Below are 24,613 nucleotides of genomic sequence, written 5' to 3'. Positions count from 1 at the left end.
ATTTCCTACTTTGATTTTTCATTTTTCCATTTAAGTAATCATACCATTGGAATTTAATAAGTATACAGTAAATATGAGCTTTTAATTAACTGTATTTTTCAACAGCAGAATTTGCTTGCTTAGGACACATCATAATTTGACTAATGGTAGTTACTCAGATGTTTTTGTGGGATGGATGTTATCTATTTACAACATACTCTCATGTATCTAATAAAAATTATTCAATATTAATAAAAGTTGTGAAATAAGAGAAACTGGCATAAATTACACAATATTAATAAATATGTGACGTAGGAGCTTTTGAAAATGGTATATGTAACTTACCTTTTCCCACAGGAGAAAAACCGTTGTGGAACCGTATCACGGCAATGATGAACTTTGTTAGGTCTCATACCTACATAGTGTTCATACTTCTGTTTCCTAGATCTTAACCGACTTTCTTCATGAACTACTCTTCTTTTCTACCCAAATATATAGTAGTAAAGCCTTAAGGAAATTTTGGGGCCCGAGTGCTTCATCAATATTTATGTTTCTCTCTGGATTTCTTGACACATTTTTAATGGTAAAAAGCTGTCAATATATTTTTTTCCTTCCCCCCCCCCCAGAAATTTATTGAAGAAAAAGAGTTCCTCGCTCAACTTGAAACTTCCTTGCAAAAGTGTGAAGAAATACATAAGAATTTAGGTAAAGCTATACAGTTACTTTTTGATGAAATGACCACTTAAAAATAGCACGCGGGCGCCTGGGTGGCTCAGTCGGTTGTGCGTCTGACTTCGGCTCAGGTTATGATCTTGCAGGTCGTGGGTTTGAGCTCTGTGTCGGGCTCTGTGCTGATGGCTCAGAGCCTGGAGCCCGCTTTGGATTCTGTGTCTCCCTCTGCCTCTCTGTCCCTCCTCTGCTTGTGCTCTCTCTTTCTGTCTCAAAAATAAACAAACATTTAAAAAAATAGCATTTTATCTGTTTCACTTTCTTTATACCTTAACGTTTTAGGAATTGGTTTAACATGTGTTTTCTTTGGAAAATTCTTGCGTTCACTTTTAATATTATCACAGTACATATTTACTTGACCATTGACAATTAATATGCAAATATTTTTCTTGGTATTATTTTATTAATAAAAAACTGTTTTCTAAGATTACTTTCTTGTTTTGTTAACATTATAGATGGAGAATATCAGGATGTTAGCAAACAATATATGGCAGTGGAATATGATATTTGTATGTATAGAAAAAGTATATATAATGTCAAGTCCACTCTTCAGAAAGTTTTGACATGTTGGGCTACTTATCTGGAAAAACTTCGCTTACTAAAGGCTTGTTTTGAGGAGACAAAGAAGGAACAGATTAAAGAGGTATTTTCAGTCTAATGTTACCTCCTCAATTTTCTTTTCTTTTTTTTTTCGTTTTGTTTGGAGATCCTCGTTTTCAATCCAAAAATGAGAGGTCAGGGAAGAGTGAGAATGACTCTTGGAAATATTCTTCAAGGTATTGGAAAGAGTTTAGTTTCTTTCTAATACAATTGCCAAAAGGAAGTTTTCTCCTCATTGTAGGTTTTACACACACACACACACACACACACACACACACACACACACACAGTAGCTTTTGAACGATATATGGCTTAAGTTCTTTGGAGGGAAAAGAAAAGACTTGGAATATTCAATAGCTTATAGACACATTTAAAATAACTTGATATTTTAAAAAGTTTTATTTTTCCATTTGGGTGAATACCTTTCAGCTCTAAAATCTTTCCGTATTTCCAGAGGAAGGAAATGCAGAATACCTTAGACTTATGTGGAGAGGTGTGGAAGAAATTTCAACGTAATTCATCAGTGTTTTCACTTGCTAGTCATGTCATAATCTGTTTTATGATTCTTCTCTGGGATAGTTTTTCTTTCTTTCATTTCTTTTCCTCTGTTGCAAATGATTATCTGCTTGAAAATAATTTTGATGAAAAGTCTCAGATGAAACATTTTCCAAATAGACACTAAAGTTCCTCAGCTGAAAATGGGCTGTTTATATGAAAGTAAAATTTGTGATAAGTGTAGGAGTGCGTAAAGAATATTTGAGGGGTTGGTGAGTCATTCTCCCTGTCACCTATAGTGATAAAAATTCAAATCTTTGGCTTTCAACGATTCTTCTGTGTTTAAAGACCTTTTTTTAAATTCTGATTTTAATTCTAGTAGTTAACCTACAGTATAATAGTAGTGTCAGATGTATAATAAAGTGATTCAACACTTTTCATGCAACATCCAGTGCTCATCACAAGGCCTCTTCTGAATCCCCATCATCTGTTTTACCCATCCCCCACCCACCTCCCCTCTGGTAATCATCAGTTTGTTCTCTGGTTAATAGTCTGTTTCTTGTTTGCCTGTCTCGCTCCTTTTTTCCCCCTTTGCTCGTTTGTTTCTTACATTCCACATGTGAGTAAAATCATATGGTATTTGTCTTCCTCTGAGTTATTTTGCTTATCATAATACTCTCTGGCTTCATCCATTAAAGATATTTTATTAAGATTCACATAAATGAGAAAAAAAAAAAAAAACACTATAAGCCTTGCACTTCCCAAACTCTGTGCTGAGGTGCCCTGAGCTGCCAGAGGACTTTAAAGATAATTTAAATTTTGAGGGACACAGCAACATCAGCCTGTTGGACACCATACAGCAAATAACTACCAAGTGGTTTGGACCCGACTACTTGAAAATCAGAACCGTTAGATGAATCTCCTGGCATAGGGAATTTATGAAAAAATTACCGAAACATTAAGGGCACCATGAACCGATAAATGTTTGAGAGCCTTTGCTCTAAGCTCATTAGCCACTTAGAAAGGCGGAACATCAGCTGCTTCCTTAAAGTTCAGGACCAAGAGCAATGACAGCTGGTGCCTGGCAGTTAGTGATTAGGGATGAAGAGCTAGTCCAGCAGGGGTGGGGAATCCTCTGAGGGGAGGGTCAGAGTGTCTGCAAGAACCTCATACTCACTTTTGCTTAGAATCACTTGGTAAAGATCTACGACGCATAACAGAAAGACAAGTGTTGTGTCATTAAAATGTGTTGCTTCTATGTTGTGTAGATTCCCTTTGAGACAATATCCCAGTGGAGTGTAGAACATACTACTTTAAATGAAGTGGGAAATTTCCTAATTCAAGTCAGTAATGATGAAGTTGGATCATCTATTTCTAAAGAACTGAGAAGGCTGAATAAAAGATGGAGAAAATTTATTACAAAAACTCAACTTGTAAGTTTTTTTGTTTTTGTTTTTTGGTAACCGCTTCATTGAGATATAATTCCCATACCCTACAATTCATTCCTTGAAAGTGTATAACTTAGTGTATTTAGTATATTCAGAGTCGTGCAGCCACCACCATCATAAATTCTAGAACATTTTTGTCATCTCCTAAAGAAACTCTGACTCCATTAACAGTCACTCTCTACTCTCTCCCAGCCTCCCCAGTGGCCACTGATCTACTTTATATCTCTGTAGATTTGCCTGTTCTGTTTATTTCACACAGATGGAATCAAATAGTATCTTGTCTTTTGTTTCTCGCCTTTTAAACTTAGCATAATGTTTTCAAGGTTCGTCTGTGTTGTAACGTGTCAGTACTTCATTTACTTCTTATGGCAAATAATAGTCTATTGTATGGATACCCAGCATTTAATTTATTGATTGATCAGTTTATGCACATTGGCTTCTTTCCACCCTTTTGACTATTATGAATAGTGTTGCTGTGAACGTTTATGTCCAAGTTTTTTGTTTTTTTTTAAATGTTTATTTATTTTGAGAGAGAAAGAGAGAGAAATAGAAAGCAAGCAGGGAAGGGGCAGAGAGAGAAGGAGAGCGAATCCCAAGCAGGCTCCACACTGTCAGTGCAGAGCCCCACACGGGGCTCCAACTCACGAATCATGACAATCATGACCCAAGCTGAAATCAAGAGTCGGACGCTTAACTGACTAAGTCAGTCGTCCCTTATGGACAAGATTTTGTGTGGACATGTAATAATATAGTTTTGTAGCTGAAATTCATTTACCATTATAGAACAACATAAGCATTTTTGCATACAGATTTCAACCTCCTTAAGAACATACATGGAACTTTATATGGCTTTTTATTTAGCATGGCGCCTTATGAAAGCAGACCTTTAACAAATAATTTTTGAACTTAAATTATTCTATTTCTTATTTTTAATAATTTTAGACTGAGGGGGGATTTTTGTTTTTTGGGGAAATGCTCCTACTTTATAACATCGTTATTATGTGATAAATCCCCAAAATATGTTGAATATATTATGTCCAGTCATTGTTAGTGATAATGTATCTTCACATAAAAATATGGGCTTCAGGGTACCTGGGTGGCTCAGTTGGTTGAGCAACTGACTCTTGATTTTGACTCAGGTCACGATCTCACGGCTCGTGAGCTCAAGGCCCGCATAATGCCTTGTGCTGACAGTGAGGAGCCTGCTTGGAATTCTCTCCCTCTCTTTCTGCCCCTTCCCCCCTCCCCTCACTCTCTATCTCTCAAAATAAGTCAATAAGTAATTTTTTAAAATGGACTGTAAATTTTATGACAATTTATAGGAAATGAAACTGCCACTTAGAAAAAAACAGGATCAGCCCATTTTTGACAATTATGAAAATACTCAGCTACGTGAAGAAGAAAAACCAACTGTTGATTTTTCAATGGATATGTCAATAGAACTTCCTGAAAGTCATAATCAGCATGTAAAGGTAAAATAGTCATACTTTATGTATTTCACTTGTGTATAGCTATACCGTGGCTATTTTTCTTTTGTTAAACCTATATTGTTGAAACACTGGTAAATGTGATTATTGGATAACACTTAAAAAAAAATTTTTTTAACGTTTATTTATTTTTGAGACAGGGAGAGACAGAGCATGAACAGGGGAGGGTCAGAGAGAGAGAGAGACACACAGAATCTGAACCAGGCTCCAGGCTCCGAGCTGTCAGCACAGAGCCCGACGTGGGGCTCGAACTCACGGACCGCGAGATCATGACCTGAGCCAAAGTCGGACGCTTAACCGACTGAGCCACCCAGGCACCCCTGGATAATACTTAAAATGTGGTCATTTTCCACTAGAATGCTTAACTGGATCCCTCATGAAGGAGTCTTCAGCATTCAAGTCTGTGTCTCTCCCTCACTCAGGAATTCCGCAGATGTGCAGAAGCCGTCATGACTTCTGAACTGTGGACACTGAGTTGATATTTTCTTCAGATGACTTCTGCCTCTTGCTCAGGGATTGTCTAGCTTTGGTCTAGCCCCTGGCCCCTGTCTTACTTCCTTTCTGTACAGTAGGGGACAATATAATTTTTATTTCTTGCTTTGTTGTTTAGTGTAGAGGACGATTTTAGATTATAGGGAAGACTATGGAAAAGGAACAAAGAGTTTATACACATGTAAGATAATACCAGTGATTTTGGAAATGTGCCTCCTGAATAATAACATATCCAATTTCACTTAAATTAAGTTTGGACTGACTTTGGCCAGTTGCTGGGATGGAGTGCTAGTGTTTGGCACCGTAAGGAGACCTGATCAAAGTCTTGAAAGATCTGAAGTTGTGTAATACGTTTATAGAGGAGAAGGATGTGGAACACTATATTTCTCTAGTACATTTAAGATATCTGATTAACAACAGCTTTAAGGATGCACCGGTCATGCAGAGCTATAGCATAACCTATAGGATATTGAGAGGTTATTGATGGGAAAAGGCTTAATTTTGTTGAAATTGGATTCTGAGTCTCTTCTTGGTGATGTTTCATGACTACTGTCACTCATAGTTGTATTTACTAAAATTGTACATGAGTTTTAGAAATGTATCTATGGAGTTACTACCCTAATTTTCTAAGCTTTAATCTTCTTATCTATAAGATGAAGATGATAATAACTAAATGATAGGAATGATACCCTCATTAAGAAAACATAATGTGAAGGGCACCTGGGTGGCTCAGTCATTTAAGCATCCAACTCTCAATTTGGGCTCAGGTCATGATCCCAGGTGGTGGGATCAACCCCCCATTGGGCTCTGTGCTGAGCATGGAGCCTGCTTAAGATTCTCTCTCTCTTTCTCTCTCTCTCTCCCTCCTCTGCACCTTTCCCCTGCTTGTGCTTGCTCTCTCTCTCTCTCTCTCAAAAAAAAAAAAAAAAAAGTAAGAAAGAAAGAAAAAAAAGAAAACATGAACAAATTTTTTACTTTTTAAAGTGATAAATGCGATCATAGAGTGTGATTATCACTATCCAAAAAGCAGGTTTTAAGTTACTAAAGTATGTTGCATTAGCAGTCTTCAGGAAGAAAAGAGAGAACTTTTTCTAATTGAAAATTATTTTAGGGGTGCCTGGGTGGCTCACGTCAGTTGAGTGTTTGACTCTTGGTTTCAGCTCAAGTCACGATCTCACAGTTTCGTGAGTTCGAGCCCCATGTCGAGGCTCTGCACTGAATGCTGAAACTGCTTGGGATCCTCTCTCTCCCTCTCTCTCAGCCCCTCACCCATTTGTTCTCTCTGTCTCTCTCAAAATAAATACACTTAAAAAAGTATTTTATAAGTAGATTTGCCATTTTCTCAGCGGTAATTTTGAATGTTGTAGGCTGGGGAAGGACGTGAAAAAGAAAATGAATTCACAGGGCAACTCAAAGTGGCTGAAGATGTTGAAAAACTCATTGAACAAGTGGAAATCTGGGAGGCAGAAACTGAATCTCTTCTGGAGCTTCTGAGATGTCATGAGGGGGTAGACGCCTCAGTGGAAGAATCTTTGCAGGTAGGAGTGCAAAAGTATTAAGAAGATAGCTTTCGTGGTTGTGGACTTATGTACTAAGACAAATACAAGGTTTTAAGGTAAATAGTAATAAGACTGCCGTTTGAACTTTCTTTGCTGAGCGTTGTAAAAATTGTTTGAACTTTCTTTGCTGAGCGTCATTCCTGGATCATTTGCTGAGATTTTGCCTGAGGACAGAGGATAGATTAGGAGACCACTAATGATACCTTACAAGTCTCAATTCCTGAACTGATTTTCCCAGCCACCTAATGGAGATTAAAATATTCTCTGGTTTCAGAGAGCAATGAGGAGATGAGTCAGGATGTGTCAGATAGGTAGGTCAGTTCAGCGAGAGTATAAGAGATTACACAATTTATGCTTTGAAAGCTCACCCATTGATTAAGCCACCTACCCTTCCTTCCTTGATGCAGGGAGGGTGACAGATGTTGTTAAAACCTTTCTGTCTTTATTCTCGGGCAGTCGACTCATTGAAAAGCACTGAGGCAAGAGTGTGTTTTAATATCATTCGGTTCTCCTGGGGAAGGAGTTACGACTGAGGTTTTTACTGAGTTCCAGCTCAGCTATAAAACTTATGGAGCATGTCATAAATTACAACAAGATGGAAAGTTCCTGAAATGAAGGGATAGTCACGTAGTTCTTTGAAATCCAGATTTCTGAAAGGTGTATAGGTAGCATTTTGTGTTTTCGTGGTTTATATGAATCGCATTTTTTATTGTTTTGAAAATATTGTGTAAACATACCTGTGCCATCTGCCAGCACTTATTTTTACTTTTGTTTTATTTTTATATTTGTTTATTTGTTGTATCTGGAATTCATTTGATGAAAGAAATGAGTAGGAAGGAGAAATTCAATATTTTAAAAATATTTCAAAACAATGACAATGATCCCTCTTATAAACAATGAAAATACAAATATGCTTATGTAAGAATATACTTATATTAACAATGAATTAAGTAGATCTTTATTAGAGCAAGATATATGGTGAAGTAAGAAATGCAAATTGGTGAACAGTACCAGTGATGTGATTTTTTTTTAGTCTTTTTTTAAAACAATTGCTTTTTTATAGTAAATGGGTTTATTTCCATAGAAAACTGTGTGTAAGGATATACAAATAACTAACTTATCTTGATCGTGCATTAGGCCCCAGTCTTGGCACATTTCCAGATGCCTCATACATGTAAACCAAGTAACCAAATATTGTTACTCTTATAATTTAAAAGAGAAAAAAATGAAAATATAAATGAATGTGCTAACTGTAGAACATTTAAATAATGTACAAAAGCATAAAGAGTAAAAGCACCATGATTCCACTGCTCTAAGATAAATACAGTCAACATTTATATAGTTAATATCAAACAGTGTAACTTCTATTTTTTCATACTTTTGCTACCCTTGAGTTGTAATTAAAATTTTTTGTGCTGATTCGATAACTGAAAAGTGGTACCTCATTATTATTTTAATTTGTACTTATTTAATTACATGTAAGGTTGAACTGTCTTTCATGTATTTATCAGCCATTTGTTTTTGTGAATTATCTGTTCTTGCTTTTTCTGAATTTTCTTCGGGACCTTAGTACTTTTCTTTTCTTTCTTTTTTTTTTTTAACGTTTATTTATTTTTGAGACAGAGAGAGACAGAGCATGAGCAGGGGAGGGGCAGAAAGAGAGGGAGACACCGAATCTGAAACAGGCTCCAGGCTCTGAGCTGTCAGCACAGAGCCCGACGCAGGGCTCGAACTCACTCACTGCAAGATCATGACCTGAGCCGAAGTCGGACACTTAACCAACTGAGCCACCCAAGCACCCCAAGGACCTTAGTACTTTTCTTATTGAATTTATGAGCTCTTTGAATCACGACACATTTTCATTTGTGTGGCAAATATTTTTACCAAGTTGTTGACTTTTAAGTTGTTTATTTTATTTTACATGGAAAATTTTTATATTGATGTTCTTGCTCTTATCCCTAAAAAGGCCCCTTCACACCCAGAGGGTAGATCGCTTTTCATGGATAATTTCTTTTTGTAGTTTTCTATTTTATATGTAACTTTCTGATCCACTGAAGTTTATTTTTAGTGTGTTGTATAAAGAATGGTTATAAATTTCTTTTCCAATAGCCATTTTTCTCCAATAACATTTAGTGAATCTCCTTCCAACCGATTTGACTTAGAACAACTTCATTTTGGGGTGCCTGCGTGGCTCAGTCGGTTGGGTGTCTGACTTCAGCTCAGGTTATGATCTCACAGTTCTTGAGTTCGAGTCCTGCATCGGGCTCTGTGCTGACAGCTTTGGATTCTGCTTTGACAGCTTTGGAACCTGCTTTGGATTCTGTGTCTCCTTCTCTGTCTGCCCCTCCCTGCCCTTGTGTGTGTGTGCATGCTTGTGCTCTCTCCCTCTCTCTCTCTCAAAATAAATAAACATTTAAAAAAAAAAGAGAACAACTTCATTTTAAGATTTATTACTACTCTCTCAACTTATTTGACTATTGGCATTGTATTACTTCTAGGCTTTATTTTATTGAAGTGCTTACTGTGTAAAGAAACTATGACAGACTATGTTTCTCAGAATCTCATTGTACTAACATAAAAATTTTTTAATGAAGTTTAAAAATAACATTTTTAGAGTACAAATGTACCTCGCTTTGGATTAATAATAATTAACTTTTTACGATTTCCTGACCAGATTAAGGTTAATGTTTAACATATAACCTGAATATTTATTGTGGTCTCACTTTGTTTTCATAGCATCTTATTGCCAAAGGCTCTATGTATGAAGAGCTTGTGTCTAGAATTGAAGATACCTTACAAATGGATGTGCAAAATATTTCCAGCCAGGAGTCCCTTCAACATGTTCTCACAGTTGGGCTTCAGACAAAGATTCAAGAAGCTAAAGAGAAAGTTCAGGTCTCTCTTTAATATTTCCTATTAAGTGAATCCAGTCTTTAAAACTGAGTGGTCAGTAGGAGGATGGGGAAGAGAGGGAGGGATTGCCCTCTAAGTTGGAAACATTTTATAAAATATTACTTTTGTGTTTTATGTGTATATTTTAACAATTTAGAGCACATTGAAAAATATCAACATAATAAGTAGGATATTCTTATGTCTAGTGGGAAAATAAGAGTCACTCCTCAAAGACTGTATTTGTTAATTTGTGACTTCCCAAAAAGCTGGGCCAGCTGTTGAGAATTTTTTGTCTTTGCAGATCAGTATGGTGAAATTAGTTTCCGTGTTGAAAAACTCAGCTGATGCTTCCCCAGATCTGGATGTCAGGCTGAAAATGGAGGAGTCACAGAGGGAACTTGAATCATACATGACAAGGGCTGAGCAATTACTTGGACAAAGAGAGAGCCGGAGTGGACTAATTTCAAAATACAAGGTGGGACTCTCAACCATCAAATGTAGGCTCTTCTTTTTTTTTAACATTTATTCATTTTTAAGAGACAGAGACATGAGTAGGGCAAGTGCAGAGAGAGAGGGAGACACAGAATCTGAACCAGGCTCCAGGCTCTGAGCTGTCAGCACAGAGCCCGACGCGGGGCTCAAACCCACAGACCGTGAGATCATGATCTGGGCCAAAGTTGGACACTAACCTACCGAGCCACCCAGGCACCCCCAAATGTAGGCTGTTTATTATCAGCTACCTACCTCATGTGAAATCGAGATAATTCCGTCACTGTAATCATGCACAAAGTTACTGTAACTTTAAAGAATTTCCCAGTTTTATATGTTGTTCCCAGAAACTATTAAAAATATACATAAATGTGAGGAATTTTTTCAATTTAAACTTTAGTATAGATCTGCCGAATGGACTCAGTGGTATAGTGTCACGAGCACAACTGATTGTACGATATTCAGCATGAGTTTAATTTTTCTTGCTTTTTAAATTAGTAAAATGGGCATCATAATTCCAGCTGCCAAATTTGTTGTCAGACGTTAAATTAAAAAAAGGCACATGAAGGCCCTTGGAATAGGTAAAGTTCTCTGAATATAAAATAACACTTTTGTCGTTAAAATGCTTTGATAGAAGTTATATGTGATTTTATGGGTAAAGATCCAGTGATGTTTTGTGTGGCGATAGTTTCAGGTTGCTTTTTGCCGGTTTGATAGGCGACTCAAGATGTGTGCAAACCCGAGAGTCATTATTAATTAACATGATGGGAGGCACTTGGGTGGTCTATGAAGTAAAAGTACGATAAGGTCTCTACCATTGGACACATTGGAGAGGTAGAGTGATATGTGGCCTTTCGTTCCTTTATTCAATATTTCACACACTTATTGGACATTTAACATGAGCTAGACTTCTGGGGGGACCGCCCCACTCTTCTAGAAGAAGGAGCCTCTTTATTCTCATCATGGCCTCCTTCTCTTTTCTGGGCCTCAGTCCTCATCTGGCTTTCTGGATTGTGAACCCGACCACGGCCCTGTTATCAGCCGTCTCAACACTGCTTTTCCCAGGACCCCAAAGACCTCCCCTGCGTGATCTATTTCTGTTTGCATGTTGCTAGCCACCATCTTTGACCAGTTCCCTCCGCCTTTTATTGTCGCTTGTATTCCTAGGTTGCTGAGAGTGCTGAACTGACCTTAAAGAGTCAGTGGTTCTTATGAATAATCACCAGGCTGGATTTCCTGGTGCCGATATGGTCAGCTTAGGAAAGAGAGAAGGAAGAGACAAAACGGAGGCTCAAGGCCCCTTCTCTCCCAGAGAGAGGGGTTAGAGGGGTCAGTCTGGCGCCATTTTCCTCCTGCTGAGGGTCTACCTTTTGGAATCTGAGGCCACAGATTTCCCCCCTTTTATCTCTGGCATTTAGTAAAGGAGAGCCATTTTCATGGCAGAAGCAAGATCTCTGCCCTGCCACGTCCTGCCCTGAGACCCCTGGGACTCCAGGGGCACATGAGTCATGGGAGCCATCTGCCAGCATGTAGGGTTAGAGAGTCTCCCCAGGTAATAAATCCAGCAATCCTCACAGAGGCCTTGGAGGAAGGCCCTGGGGCTCAGCCTTGTACTTTTTCCACAGTAGGCCCATAATAAATATGTCGTGAGCGCATGAATGAATTCCCACCGTGCTTAAGTGCCTTATTCCCTAAAGTTACTTTTGTCTTCTGTCTCCTGTAGGTTTTCTGTCTCTTTCACAAGCACCAAGCTATTCTGTGTTCTGTCATTTCCTAATTAATTAAACTAGGTTTCTGCCAGGTAATTGCCAGGTCTATAAGAGCAGGTAAGCATGAGATAAGGAGCAGACGCGTCTCTGTCCACTGCTACTCCCTCTCTGGGGCAAGACTGCCAGTGTGGTTGGCCCTGGGCAAAACTTTGAAGTTGATGATAAGGTAATGTTGACTTGTTGCAGCCTAAAAATGCTTATGCACAATATTAAATATTGGCCTATTAATCCTATAAATTGTGTCTTCTTACAACACTAATCTCTAAAACATGCTAGTATATTCTTCGTATTGTATTGTTAATGAAGGATGGTCCTCTATTCACTAGTACTTAGGAACTTTAGAGGAAACAGTGCCAGTGGCTCATTCCCCTGCACAATAATCCTTTCAATTATTTATCAGAGGGGTAACAAAAGTCCTTTTGAATGGCCTAAGCAAGTCTTTATCTGGTCCTCAAATGTCTAACTACATTTGATTAATAAATATTTGGCAGTTCTTTTCAAAGTTATTCAAGAGATGCAAAAGGGATATCAACCTTACTTTACAAAAAGTCTCTCCTAAATCTTCATAGTCTCCAAAAAGTCTTTTCCCAGTTCTGCCCCTGAAAGACCTACCAAAATTAGCTTTGAGGACTTGGCAGTAGAATGAGACTTTTTTTTTTTTTTAAAGATTTTATTTTTTAAGCAATCTGTATACCCAACGTGGGGCCCGAACCCAGAACCCCAAGACCCAAGAGTCGCACCCTCCGCTGACTGAGCCAGCCAGGCACCCCTAGAATGAGGCTTTCATGTTCTCATTTATGTTCTCTTTTTTAGGAAGCACTAATAATTCTAAATTCTAAAAGTCTGGTCAAGTATTTGAAAGCTGTTGAGGAACTGAAAAATGATGTAACTGAGGGTGTAAAGCTGTCTTTGGAAGAAGAGAGTAGACGTGTCTGTGCCAAGTGGGAGGTAAGAACATGCACATGTATCTGGGATTCTGCTTGTAGATCTGACCCTGGGCCCATTTGTCATCAGTCATTCCTGGCCATCCCCTGTGTACTTGGTATCGCAGTGGGGGCTGATCCTGTGAGTTTCCCAGGGCCCAGTCAGGTTCTGTGTTCAGCCAATGACAACACGGCTTGGAGATTAGAGGGTGATTGGAGGGGGGAAAGGGGAGAGTCCAAAGTCCCTCTCTTGGACAGTGTCTTTGGTGGCTGTGGGTCCCATGGTTCCAGATTCTGATGACCCTTCTGTCTGGGCTCCTCTGAAGCCTCCAGCCCAGCAGTATAACAGCCTTCTGCCAGTGTTCATCTCCGGATTGCCTTACTGTCCTCCCTTTGGCTTTTCTGATCTTTCATCTTGTGTGTAACTAGTTCCCTGCATTTGATTCCCTCTGAGTTAAATATTTAGTGTTTCCTGGGTCCCTAGTTGGATCCTGACCGAGACAACATATAGACACATATGCACATGTAGAGTTTCCTAGTGAAATAGGCATAGACTTTGATGGCAGACAGACCTCGATTCAGCAGCTATGACCTTGGGTAAGTTGTTTCACCCCCTAGGAACGTATCTGATAAAATGGGGATGTGTGCAGCCACTTGGCAGGATTGTCGCAAGGATTTATCTAAAGCCCCACCACAGAGATTGTGTTCAATAAGCGGTGATTTGTATTCAGCATGTGTGTCTGGAGAGAGAGAATAAGGTAATATAATTGAATGTCTACTGTTAAAGGCACTTGAAACGTATTTTATTTAACTTTATTGTTTTTTTTTTATTTTAGAGAGAGCGTGTGAGTGGGGGAGAGGGTCAGAGGGAGAGAGAGAGAATCTCAAGCAGGCTCCACGTCCAATGTGGAGGCTGATGTAGGGCTCGATCCCATGACCCTGGGATCATGACCTGAGCTGAAATCAAGAGTTGGATGCTCACCTGATGGAGCCACCCAGGCGCCCCTTAAAACATACTTTTAAATAGACGTTTATTTAAAATAAATTAAATGAAAAGTTAAATAAATTTCTAAATTTTAGAACAATCTTATTTATTTATTTATTTATTTAGAATTTTAGAGCAATTTTAGATTTACTGAATTATTACAAAGATAGTACAGAGAGTTCCAGTGTACCCCATGCCCAGTATTATTATCCCTTATTATTATCATCTTACATTAATACGGTATCTTTGTCACACTTAATGGCCCAACGATGGTACGTTATTTCCTTACGTTTATACTTTATGCATGCACCGCGTTTCCCTCCTCTCATTTTTTTTTCTATTTCAGAATCCCATCCAGGACATACATTTTAGTTCCGTGTTATTTCTCCATAGGCTCGGAATGTGTTTTGTATATGTTTTCTCTAGTCTCCAGCCTTGTCTTTTCCATTCTCTTAATGGTATCTTTCACAGCTAATACATGGTTTTAGTTGTTAGAAAGAAAAAGAAAATATGTTTCTGGGTCTGGTATATTTTAAAACATCCTCCCGAGTGACATAAAACAAATCAGAATGTCTTTTAAACTCCGTTTCTACCCTGTGTCACTACAAATATTTTTATTGGGTTTTTAATGAAAATCTTTTCAATGTATTCTTTTCCCATAGTTAGCTAATACATGTGCCTTTGTGGGCTTTTTTTTTTTTTTTTTTTTTTTTTTTTTTTTGCAGTCTCTTCATCATGAGATGTCTTTGTATATTCAACAACTGAAAATAGACATTGAAAAAGGAAAACTCAGTGACAGTATTTCAAAACTTGAAAAACAAATAAATAAAGAAAAGAAACTAATTCGCAGAGGAAGGACCAAGGGTCTCATCAAGGAACATGAGGTAAACCACCTGTTTTCCATTTATATGTTGTCATCATTTTGGAGTTTCTCTTACATGGTTGTGTATGTCCTTAACCTCGGATTAAACCTGCTCTGAAAATTACGTCAGTCCTCTTGTCCGTTTCCTGGGGATTATCCCTTACCTGGTTCGAGTTCTAACTGCAGCCTGTGTTTCTTGCTTTTGGGACATGAGAAAAATTCAGCGTCAAGTTATTATTTCATGATTTCCCTTGCCATGGCTCAGTGGCCCCTGTCCCTTGAGACTGTGGTTGCAAATGTGTCACCTGTTGCTTAAGTACCCACAGTTGATTTTGAGGGGCATGGTGTCCTCAGAAGTGCTGCTTTTGGAAAAGATAGCAAATCAGGATATAAGCATCTGGGGCAAATCTCATGCTCCATCTGGCCCCCATCCTATATGATTGCTTCTATTTATTTGACAATATTGACTCTCCTTCTTTCCTTTAAACTGTTTACTGCTGTGGCTCTCCCAATATCAACCTCTCTTGCTTTTCCTTATTTGATTATTTTTTTGGGGGTGGGGAACTTCTTTTTAGCGTCATTCACAAATTTCTCTCTCTTTTTTAAAGTAATCTTTATACCCAACGTGGGGCTCGAACTCATGACCCGAGATCAACAGTCGCACAGTCTACCAACTGAGCCAGGCAGGCGCCCCACAAATTTCCCTGTTTCCCTTGTGTTACCTTAATGTTTTAGTTTTGAGAGTCTCCATTTTTGGCTGGTTTCGTGCCTTCCTAGGGGTTTTCTGCCCTTTGCGGCTTTAATGATAAAACCCTCTCTACAGTGATAGTGCCTAAATCTTTATCACCACCTGAGTCCTTTCCTCTGAGGTCCAGATTCTGTTTCTGAGTGGTACATGTCCCAGTGTTCTTCAGAAACCTCCAGTTCAGCGTGTCCAAAACTAGCCCATAATATCTTCCCTCAAACTTTGCTCCCTTTTGTATCTGTTGGTCATGAAGCCACTGCAGCCTGAGAACTCCCCTCCTCCCCATCCCCTTTCCTTCCTGCTCAGCTGTGATGGAGTCAGTTGCCAGGCCTCATGGCCAGGCCTCCAGGACACCTGCTTCCTCTCCTTCTTTTCCACGGTGTTGCCATTGCCCTTGACCTGGGGTATTTTCCCCATGCGATGATGGCCACATCATCTTCCAGACCCATCAACAGAGAGACTCCTTTGAACCACACATCCTATGTCACTGCCTCACTGTTACTCCCAGAATATCTCTAAGCCCCTTAGAACACCACGCAGGTGGGCCACAGTCTGGCCTCAAGACGTGCCTTCAGCGTCCCTCCTCCCGCGCTGTGCCCTCCAGTCACACTAGACTGCTGTTCTTTCAGAACATCTGGAGCTTTCTTCCCCTTGGCTGTTCCTTCTGGTGGGAGTGACCTCGGAGCAGTCGGACTTGTTCTGGCCGCATCTCCCTCAGATGGCTCCCACATGTGGAGTGCGTTTTCTCGGACTCCTTAAGGCAGGCAGTGACCCTGTCATAACACTTGTCACACTATGCGCACATTATTTGTATGACCACTGGAGGGGAGGAAAAAAAATTATTATTTTTTTGACTCCTGAGGGTCCCCGAAAATGAAACCGACAAAGGCAGATGAACAGGAGAAAAGCGTACATATTTTATTGAATTTTTACATGCACGTGGGAGCCTTCACAAGAGAGTAAAGACCCAAAGAAGTGACCAGAGAAGGAATTTTTTATACCTTGTAGACCACGAAGCCATACATTTGTGAAGAATTGGCAAGGCAAAGATAAGGGTTAGTTTAACAAGGTTTGTTTGCAGATTCCTCCGGTACTGTCTCTGGGCTGATGAGAGTCCATCGCTAATAAAAAGAGACTTTATTTCCTGCCTGTAGGCAGAAAGCAGGGAGCTTTTTCTGTGATTGCTGCTTCTTAATTGCCTTTAGCTCAAAATAATTTTCGCACCAAAGAGGCATATTTTTGGCGGCGTCTGGCTGGCTCAGTAGAGTGTGTGCCTCTTGATCTCGAGGTCGTGAGTTTGAGCCCCACGTTGGGTGTAGAGATGACTTTAAAAAAAAGGAGGCATATTTTGGGGTGACATATTTCTGGTTTCATTCACTGCATTACTAGACTGTGGTGAATCCCTTTCAGGCTGACTTCCTCATCTTTGTTTCTCCAGTGCCCATTACCACACCGGGCGCACAGAGGATGGCCTATAAAAGATTATGTTGTTAAAGCCACACACATCTGTTAGTTTCTAATCCTTATGGACTAATCACGTAAACTCATTTGAAACACATTCCCTGCTTTATTTCCTCAATCAGGCCTGCTTTTCTGAGGAAGGCGGTCTGTACCAGCTCCACCACCACATGGACGTCCTGCGGGAGCTGTGTGAAGAGCTGACTTCACAGAAGAGTCAACAAGAAGTGAGGAGAGCCCTGAAAGATTATGAACAGAAGATAGAAAGACTTCGGAAATGTGCTTCCGAGATTCACGGGGCGCTGCAGCCCGCGGTGGGAGGCGTGTCGAAAAACAAGTGAGTGCTTCGTAAGATTAACTACACATCAGGGGAAAACAAGAGAAAGCCCCTTGCAAGATCAAATGACAAGGAGTGTTATTTATTCTCTTTTAGACTTCCTGTTTCTGCCTCTGTTTTAACGTGCAATTTTGATTCCTTCCTAGGGAGCCCATGAGCACATCTGAGAACGGAGGAAGGAATGCCCACAGCGAGGTGCCATCTGCAAACTCAGATAATCAGCCATCAGCTGAACAGGTGTCACATGTGGATAATGTATTTTAGAAGTAAACTCAGTGAAAAAAGCCAAGCGCACAACAATCTGCTTCTCAAAAATTGCTAGCTTTAATTATCTCATTATTTTCATCAGCTGAGGAAGTAATGCAAGAAAGACTCCCTTTCAGAGAATTACAACACAGTGAACCAAAGCTATAGCGAGCGTAACGTTTTCTTCTCCTGAGGATACAAGAGCTCTTTCAGAAAGAGATCATTTGCAGACATTACGATTACACGTAGTCTGTGCGCATTCCTAGTCAGGGGTACGAGAGGTTGAGTTTCATCTGTACGGATGCCTCAGCTGCGTGGAGATGAGCTAGTTCACTTATTATTTGTCTTTTTCTCAGTACATTGTCGTTTGCTCCCCTTGGGGATTGAATTTTCTGAATTCTTGAATTTTAGGTAAGTGGCCATGGACTGTGGGTCATAGCCCAGCCTGCTAGTCTGAAGCTGTGGGGAAGGAACCAGGTGTATTTGAAGTCAGAGGTCTGGCCTGCACGCTAGGCTTCCGAAGGCTTTTGACTATGGCTATGCAGTCGTAGGCAGAGACAGTATTTAGGGGTTTAGGGGATGGGAGAACACCTTTTCTGTGCTGATATACTGATTAGAAGGTGAGACTCCGTGTAATAAATCTCTTCTGTCCTAGGGGAAGGCCTTTCTCTGACCTGAGAAGCTTCAAATAAATTTTATTATCTCCTGGGTGAGGGTATACAGAATTAGTGATATACCTTTGTACTATAAAATGTTTATCTTTTCCAGGCAATTAAGTATATTGAAGATATTATGTTTGCTATTTTGCATATTTGCTTAGGCAATGGGATCAATTAAGAATTTTAGCCTGGAATCTGAGTTAAAGCCTCAACAGGAAGAAAGCGTTATGGAGAAGTATGAGAAGGGTCACGATGCGTCTGTCCGTAGTTTACAAGAGAGGTAACTTAAATAACTGGAAGATCCACCTAAAATCTTTCATTAATACAAACATGTTATACTTTAATACATGTGTATAACCCATTAGTCATAATTTTTGCATGTAGTCCAGTAACTTAAGCAGAAATTCCTGAGATTTCCTCATGTATAATCGACAGTAATTAAAAAAAAAAAATTGTCTTCTTATTAAAGTTAAGTAGCATCGCATTTAATTTTTCCCCAGGTATGATACACACAGAGAAAATCTTGAGCTGTGCCTGCAAAACAACAAATTCAGAATTATTTCTGATTTCTCCAGTGACGTAGTAAGGAGTAGTGCTTGTCTTCAGGCTAAACTGACAGATCTACAGGTAATTACTAAAAATATTATTAGAGGAGTTTTACGTTTTATTAGAAAATAATACCACCATGAGTATAGAATTCACTACCTTTGCTGAGGTCACGTACGCTAGATGTTTCCAAAGAACTCTCTTTGTTGGATTACATTTCCAATGTCATTCTATTCTAGAAACTGATTTGCCTTCAAGTACCAAGCCCAGGAAAGACTTTGGTTCAGGGTCCTAATTTATTGCTCCTGCTCTGATTTGGTACTCCAGATACGGTGGCTTGCAGAGTTTTGGGTTGTGTATAGGATAAGAATGAGGACTTCAAAAGAATTGGTCCAAGCACTATGTTTGAAGGCAGTTTCACCCAACAGCCCAACTGTGTGGCTATAAAATTAACAATAGGTGAAAAACCAGTCATCTGGACAAATTGTCACCTTGTGTGTCTCATGTTGGGCAATAACAAAGGGGCAGGCAGTGGAAGGATCTTTCACTCTGATGGATACTCTTGTGGAGAGCCATCAGAAGAAGTATTGCATTTGGCTCAGGAGCTACAGAAAAAAAACTGTCTAATGTTGGGCACACCAGTTGTAGGCCCTACAAATGAAGATCTTCCTTACTTTGAAGACGATCTGTGCAGTGCAGGGCAACACTGTTGTATACTTGGACGTACGTTAGAACGAACCCTCACAGAAAACCCATCGGGTGGAGAAAAGGGCCATGGGAGAGCCTACAGTGCCCTCCCATATTTTATAGTTATCTTCCTTTTATAATGCCAGTTTCTGAGTCACACTCTACCATCTGGCTTTTCTCTATTTTCCATCTGAGTAAGCAGAATGAATATGTTAAAATCTCTGTTGTTCAAGTGATAGATTTAGCACGTTTTCATCACAATTAAGAAACTGTCTTGAGACCTTACTCCAGTAACTGAATAATGAGTTGGTCATAAAAGCTATACTAATCCTTGGGGAAAGTGAACAAATTATAATGATCAGCACTCAGTAAAATTGTGTGGTAGCGCCTTAAAAAAAAAAAAAAAAACCCTAACAAGATAAGGAGCTGGAATAGAATAGAATTTTTACATGTTTAATTATAAATCATAATTTCATTCACTTCTTATTTGATAGAAACAGTTTTAGTTCACTCTAGTTTTCTTTTTAGTTTAGGGAGAAACAAAGATTTATTATCTAGAGGAACTAGAATATCTGTTCTTATATTACATGTATCTTTCCTTTTTTTAAGTTAATTTGTTTTGAGAGAGAGAGAGAGCATGAGTGGGGGAGAGGCAGAGAGAGAGAGAGAGAGAGAGAGAGAATCTTGAGTAGGGACTCGATCCCATGAAATCATGACCTGAGCTGAAATCAAGAGTCCAACGCTTAACTGCCTCAGCCACCCAGGCGCCCCTACATGTATCTTATCTTTCTGAATTGTATTCTTTGCACTGACTTATGGGAAGGAAGTGTGGGTTCCTTCATTGTTGACTCCCTTTACTTCACTGAATGGGTCTTCTAACTGAGAGCACAGTTAAGATCATTGTTCCCTGAAGGATACTTTACTTGTAGATGGTTGAAAAATATTTTTAAAACTTATTTAAAATTAAAATTAGTTAATTAATTTCATTAATGAAATTAGATATAAAAATAATTTTAATGTATTTTCATATGAAACTTCGTGTTCATAGTTGGCGAATGGCTCATTTTGTTAGAACAAAATAATTGTGCCTGTTAACCCCCTAGTTGATAGATTACTTTATGTGTTTCATCTAGGTCTTAGAAAATGAAACTGATTCCTGCTGGAAGGAGTTTGAAATCACTTCACTGAAGTTAGAAGAGCTTGAGAGTGATGTAAAGAAGCCCTTTATACGCGAGGCAAGAGACAGATTAAAAGAAAAAGAAAGAGAGTTTCAGATGACTCTTAATACCAGGTATAATTCTGAGATCTATTAACGCTGCATTTACTAAATTTATGAAATTTTAATGCTGTTTTAAGCTAGGCTAGTACTATATTAAGTATTTTATTTGGTTGCTAACTTGAGGGCCATTTTACTGATGAGGAAACTGATACTCAGGGAGGTTACATAACCTAACCAAGCCTCCCCACTGGCCAGACATTTAGGTGGAATTTGCACTCTGTTGAGTTCCAAAGGCCGTGGCTCTTCCCCCTGATCTGCCCTTGGGCATGAATTTGGCCATGTCACATAACTTCTCTGAATCTTGATTTTCCCATTTCCAAAGTGAGAGTGCTGTTATTATCCCCTATACATAGAATGTGTTTCCCCAGGACATATCCCCACTTTACATAGGAGGAAACTGAGGCTCACAGTCATATGTTATTCGTCAAAGGTCACACATTTCATTCTCACATTAGTAGAGCCCATTTCTTTGAATTCTGTTATATTTTCACTAATAAAATAATTAGTGTTTATAATGACATTTCTTTGTCATCCAAGGCAAAGTTAAATTACATTCACCATTTTGCACTTCAAAAGGTTAGGAAAGGCTCAGTATGTTTTACAACAATTTTCCATTCAGTGCGGTTTCTGTTAAGCTATTATGAATATGTGGATATAGCAAACAACTCATTCTTTGGCATTTTGGATCGCTGGATTTGGGCTTTTTGTGTGTGTGTTTTTTGTCTTTCCTGGGTTTGGGTTTTAATCTGATAATCTGCACATATCATTGTATGTATTCTTATTGGGTAATTATTTTTTGTTTGTAGTTAAACAATGGCATTAATATGTTTTATAGACTACCTTTATGGTGCCTTTTCCCATTATGTCTGGGTTTATTTTTCACCCAGAATGGAATCTTTGGAGACTGCGCTGAAGATTGTGTTACCTGTGGAGAAGGAATCACTTCTCCTCTGTGGCTCAGACCTGCTCCTCCATGAAATGGCCATTCAAGAATTTCATCTCATTGATGCTGATGGCATTTATCAAAACCTGAGGGTAAATAGAAGTTTTCCCAGGCACTCATAGAATAAATCAGTTCTTCAGAGATTTTTAATTATACGTCAATAGTATATAGTTAGACGAGAAGCAATGGCAGAAAGTCTTCAATAATTTAGACTGATTTATTTCTCATCTCTTTTATTCCTCACAAATTTGAAAGTAGGTACAGTGAAGTTAATAGTTAGGTATTTTCTTTGAATTCAAAATGAAGGTCTGCTTATGAATATCTTCTCCAATGACTGAAATCCTAAGTATTGTATTAGACTCGTGTGCATTTTCTACAGTTTACTTATTCCAGGTCTCATTTGAAATAAAAAATATTTGAGTTTTATGTTTCAGATTATAAACAGATGTCTCCACAGTTTAATCTCTATTTTCACTGGAGCCGTAGATTTATATACTTGTTTTCTTTTGGGGATTGAAACATCAGAAAGGTTATCAGATCATGAAACAGATGGGCTCTGATGTTTGTGATTAAAATGTTTCCTTCTGTGGACCCTGTCTGACTTGGCAGACCCGGGAAGTGGTTTTTCCAGATGCAATCTAGTCATTGGGAGTTTAGGTGCATTGCTGATGGGCAGTCTCTCTTTTTCTCTGCCTCAGTCTTTTCAGCATTTCTTACTTTATTTTAGAATATCCAAGATTCCATCGTAAAACAGATTGAAATATGTAATAATTTGGAACAGTGGGGCGACTTTGCATTGAAAGAATTACACCCACTGGATCTCCACGCAACAAAGAATATTATACTGAAACACAGAACACAACTTGATGAAACGAACCACAAGATACAGAGTTGTAAAGATGCCCTCAAAGCTCTGGAGGACTTTCTGGCTTCTCTGAAAACAGCTGAACTCCCTTTTGAGCTTGTTACAGACCTGTCAGCCTCAGATACACAGGTGGTACCAGAAAACACTTTGACAATAGAAAATAAAGAAGGAGAAACCAATCTGATGAAGGACAAGGCCAGACATTTGGATGAACGTTTGAAGATGCTTGGTATAAGCTTTAAAGATGCTGAACGGGGTGACGACACCTGTGAAAAACTTGTTGATGCTTTGTCCAAAAAGTTATTTGAGACACATGGCTATGGCGTGCAGGAGGAGTTCACTGAAGACAAGTTACTAGAGACTTGTACTTTCAAAAATAATGAACTCCTGAAAAATATTCAAGATGTGTACAATCAAATCAGTAAAATCAGTCTTAAGGATCCCACTGCTCCAGCTGTGAAACAACGGTAAGTCTCATGTCCGTCGATGACCCCATGCGGGATGATACTCCTCTGTATTTTCAGTATGTTGTAGGTGAAAGAAATTCTTTCTGTGTCTTTCTACTTCTGTTCCATCCTGCTCTATTCAGTGTTCAGCATGCTTTTCTGTAGGCACTTCAAACAAGCTTTCCTTTTGTTGACAGTGTGCCTTTACAAAATGTTATATGATTTTTTTCTCCCTAAAGTGTACATTTCATGGACAAAGGAGTAATGAAATAAGATGCATGAAAAGTACTTGAGTTCCTTCAAAGTCCCTTTAGTGCTCTGGTCTTTATTACGGGGTTCTCATGATGAGAGAAGACCTAAAAAACTCCACACACGGGGTGCTAAAGAAAGAAAGAAGTGGTAAAAGATACGCATGCTATACCCTGTCCCTACTTGTTGCTGAATTATTTGGTCTCCTGCTCTCCTCCCAGCAGGATGGGGATGGGGACAGAGTGGGACGGCATGGGACTGGATGCAAGAGGTCAGCCAAGGTTAGTTTTGATTCTGGAGATTGAGCAGAATTGTGGTAAACTGAGGCAGGCAGGCTTTGTACGAGTGCCGTGATTTTAACTCTCGTGTTCAGAGCCAGCCTCCAGGTCCTGCAAGTGATAATGCTAGCAAGTTACCTCTGTGGCACTCTCCGCCCCTTTCTAAATCTTTCCCACATCCTGTCTCCTCTGCCCACCAAGTCCCTCAGGCTCAGTGCTCTCTTGAGACTCTTCAGTTGACCAAGCTCTTCCCTCTGAAACTGTCCTGTGCTAACGGTCTCAATGAGACTTTTATTCCTACAGTGCCCAGTTCTTAGTGAGGTGTTGAACTAGTTACTAATGTGTTATTTATTGTTAATAAATATTTATTCTTTATTCATAAATAAGTAATAAATAAGTTCCATGTTAATTTATACATGAAAAACTATACATCGATAAACAATAAATTGCTTTAACTTAAAAAAAAAAATTTTTTTTTAACGTTTATTTACTTTTGAGACAGAGAGAGACAGAGGATGAACGGGGGAGGGTCAGAGAGAGAGAGGGAGACCCAGAATCCGAAACAGGCTCCAGGCTCTGAGCTGTCAGCACAGAGCCCAACGCGGGGCTCAAACCCACGAGCTGCGAGATCATGACCTAAGCCGAAGCCGGACGCTCGACCGACTGAGCCACGCAGGCGCCCCAAATTGCTTTAATTTTTAATTTAGCTACCAATACAACAAATACGTGTTGTTGCCGGGTACTATTTTAGGTACTGCAGATAGAGGAGTTAGCACAAAAGACAAAAGCTCTTGTTCCTGATGGAGTCTTATCTAGTGAGAGGAGTAAGGTATTCAATATGTTTGATAGTGATAAAAGCTATGAAGAAAAATCGAACAAGGACGGAGGAGGGGGTTGTAATTCAAAAGGGTCATCAAGAAGAGTTTTACTGAGAAAGTAACTTTTGAGTCACATGGGATGGATGAGAGAGCTGGCCCGGTGACTCCTGGGAGGAAGAGCCTTCCAGGCCGAGGGAGCAGTAGGTGTGAGAATGAGCCTGGCATGTTTGAGGAGAGGCAAGGAGTTGGGAAAGTCAACAGTGAGGGGAAGAAGTATGAAAGGGGATCAGAACGGGTGGGATGGGGGTTAGCTCAGGTAACCTGTGGGCCATGAGATAGCTTTGGCTT

The 24,613-nt window shown here is 39.3% G+C and overlaps 1 protein-coding gene across 8 annotated transcripts in view; it reads left to right on the top strand.

Moving 5' to 3' along the window:
• The window catches only part of SYNE2 (spectrin repeat containing nuclear envelope protein 2), a 337,489-nt gene that overhangs the window by 115,172 nt on the left and 197,704 nt on the right, over nt 1-24,613 (top strand). For all 8 annotated transcript variants that reach the window (XM_049611445.1, XM_049611444.1, XM_049611443.1 and 5 more), the window contains 16 exons: nt 606-684; nt 1,164-1,351; nt 3,072-3,236; nt 4,574-4,723; nt 6,598-6,768; nt 9,526-9,684; nt 9,983-10,156; nt 12,753-12,887; nt 14,573-14,731; nt 17,038-17,249; nt 17,396-17,486; nt 18,316-18,434; nt 18,655-18,781; nt 20,521-20,678; nt 21,554-21,701; nt 22,337-22,941. In XM_049611445.1, the coding sequence (XP_049467402.1) occupies nt 606-684; nt 1,164-1,351; nt 3,072-3,236; nt 4,574-4,723; nt 6,598-6,768; nt 9,526-9,684; nt 9,983-10,156; nt 12,753-12,887; nt 14,573-14,731; nt 17,038-17,249; nt 17,396-17,486; nt 18,316-18,434; nt 18,655-18,781; nt 20,521-20,678; nt 21,554-21,701; nt 22,337-22,941 (2,840 nt within the window). The remainder of the gene's footprint in view (nt 1-605; nt 685-1,163; nt 1,352-3,071; nt 3,237-4,573; nt 4,724-6,597; nt 6,769-9,525; nt 9,685-9,982; nt 10,157-12,752; nt 12,888-14,572; nt 14,732-17,037; nt 17,250-17,395; nt 17,487-18,315; nt 18,435-18,654; nt 18,782-20,520; nt 20,679-21,553; nt 21,702-22,336; nt 22,942-24,613) is intronic.

Source organism: Panthera uncia (assembly GCF_023721935.1).
Source record: "Panthera uncia isolate 11264 chromosome B3 unlocalized genomic scaffold, Puncia_PCG_1.0 HiC_scaffold_1, whole genome shotgun sequence".
NCBI lineage: Eukaryota > Metazoa > Chordata > Mammalia > Carnivora > Felidae > Panthera > Panthera uncia.
Note: the sequence above shows the minus strand (reverse complement) of the source record. Positions and strands in the feature narration are given on the sequence as shown.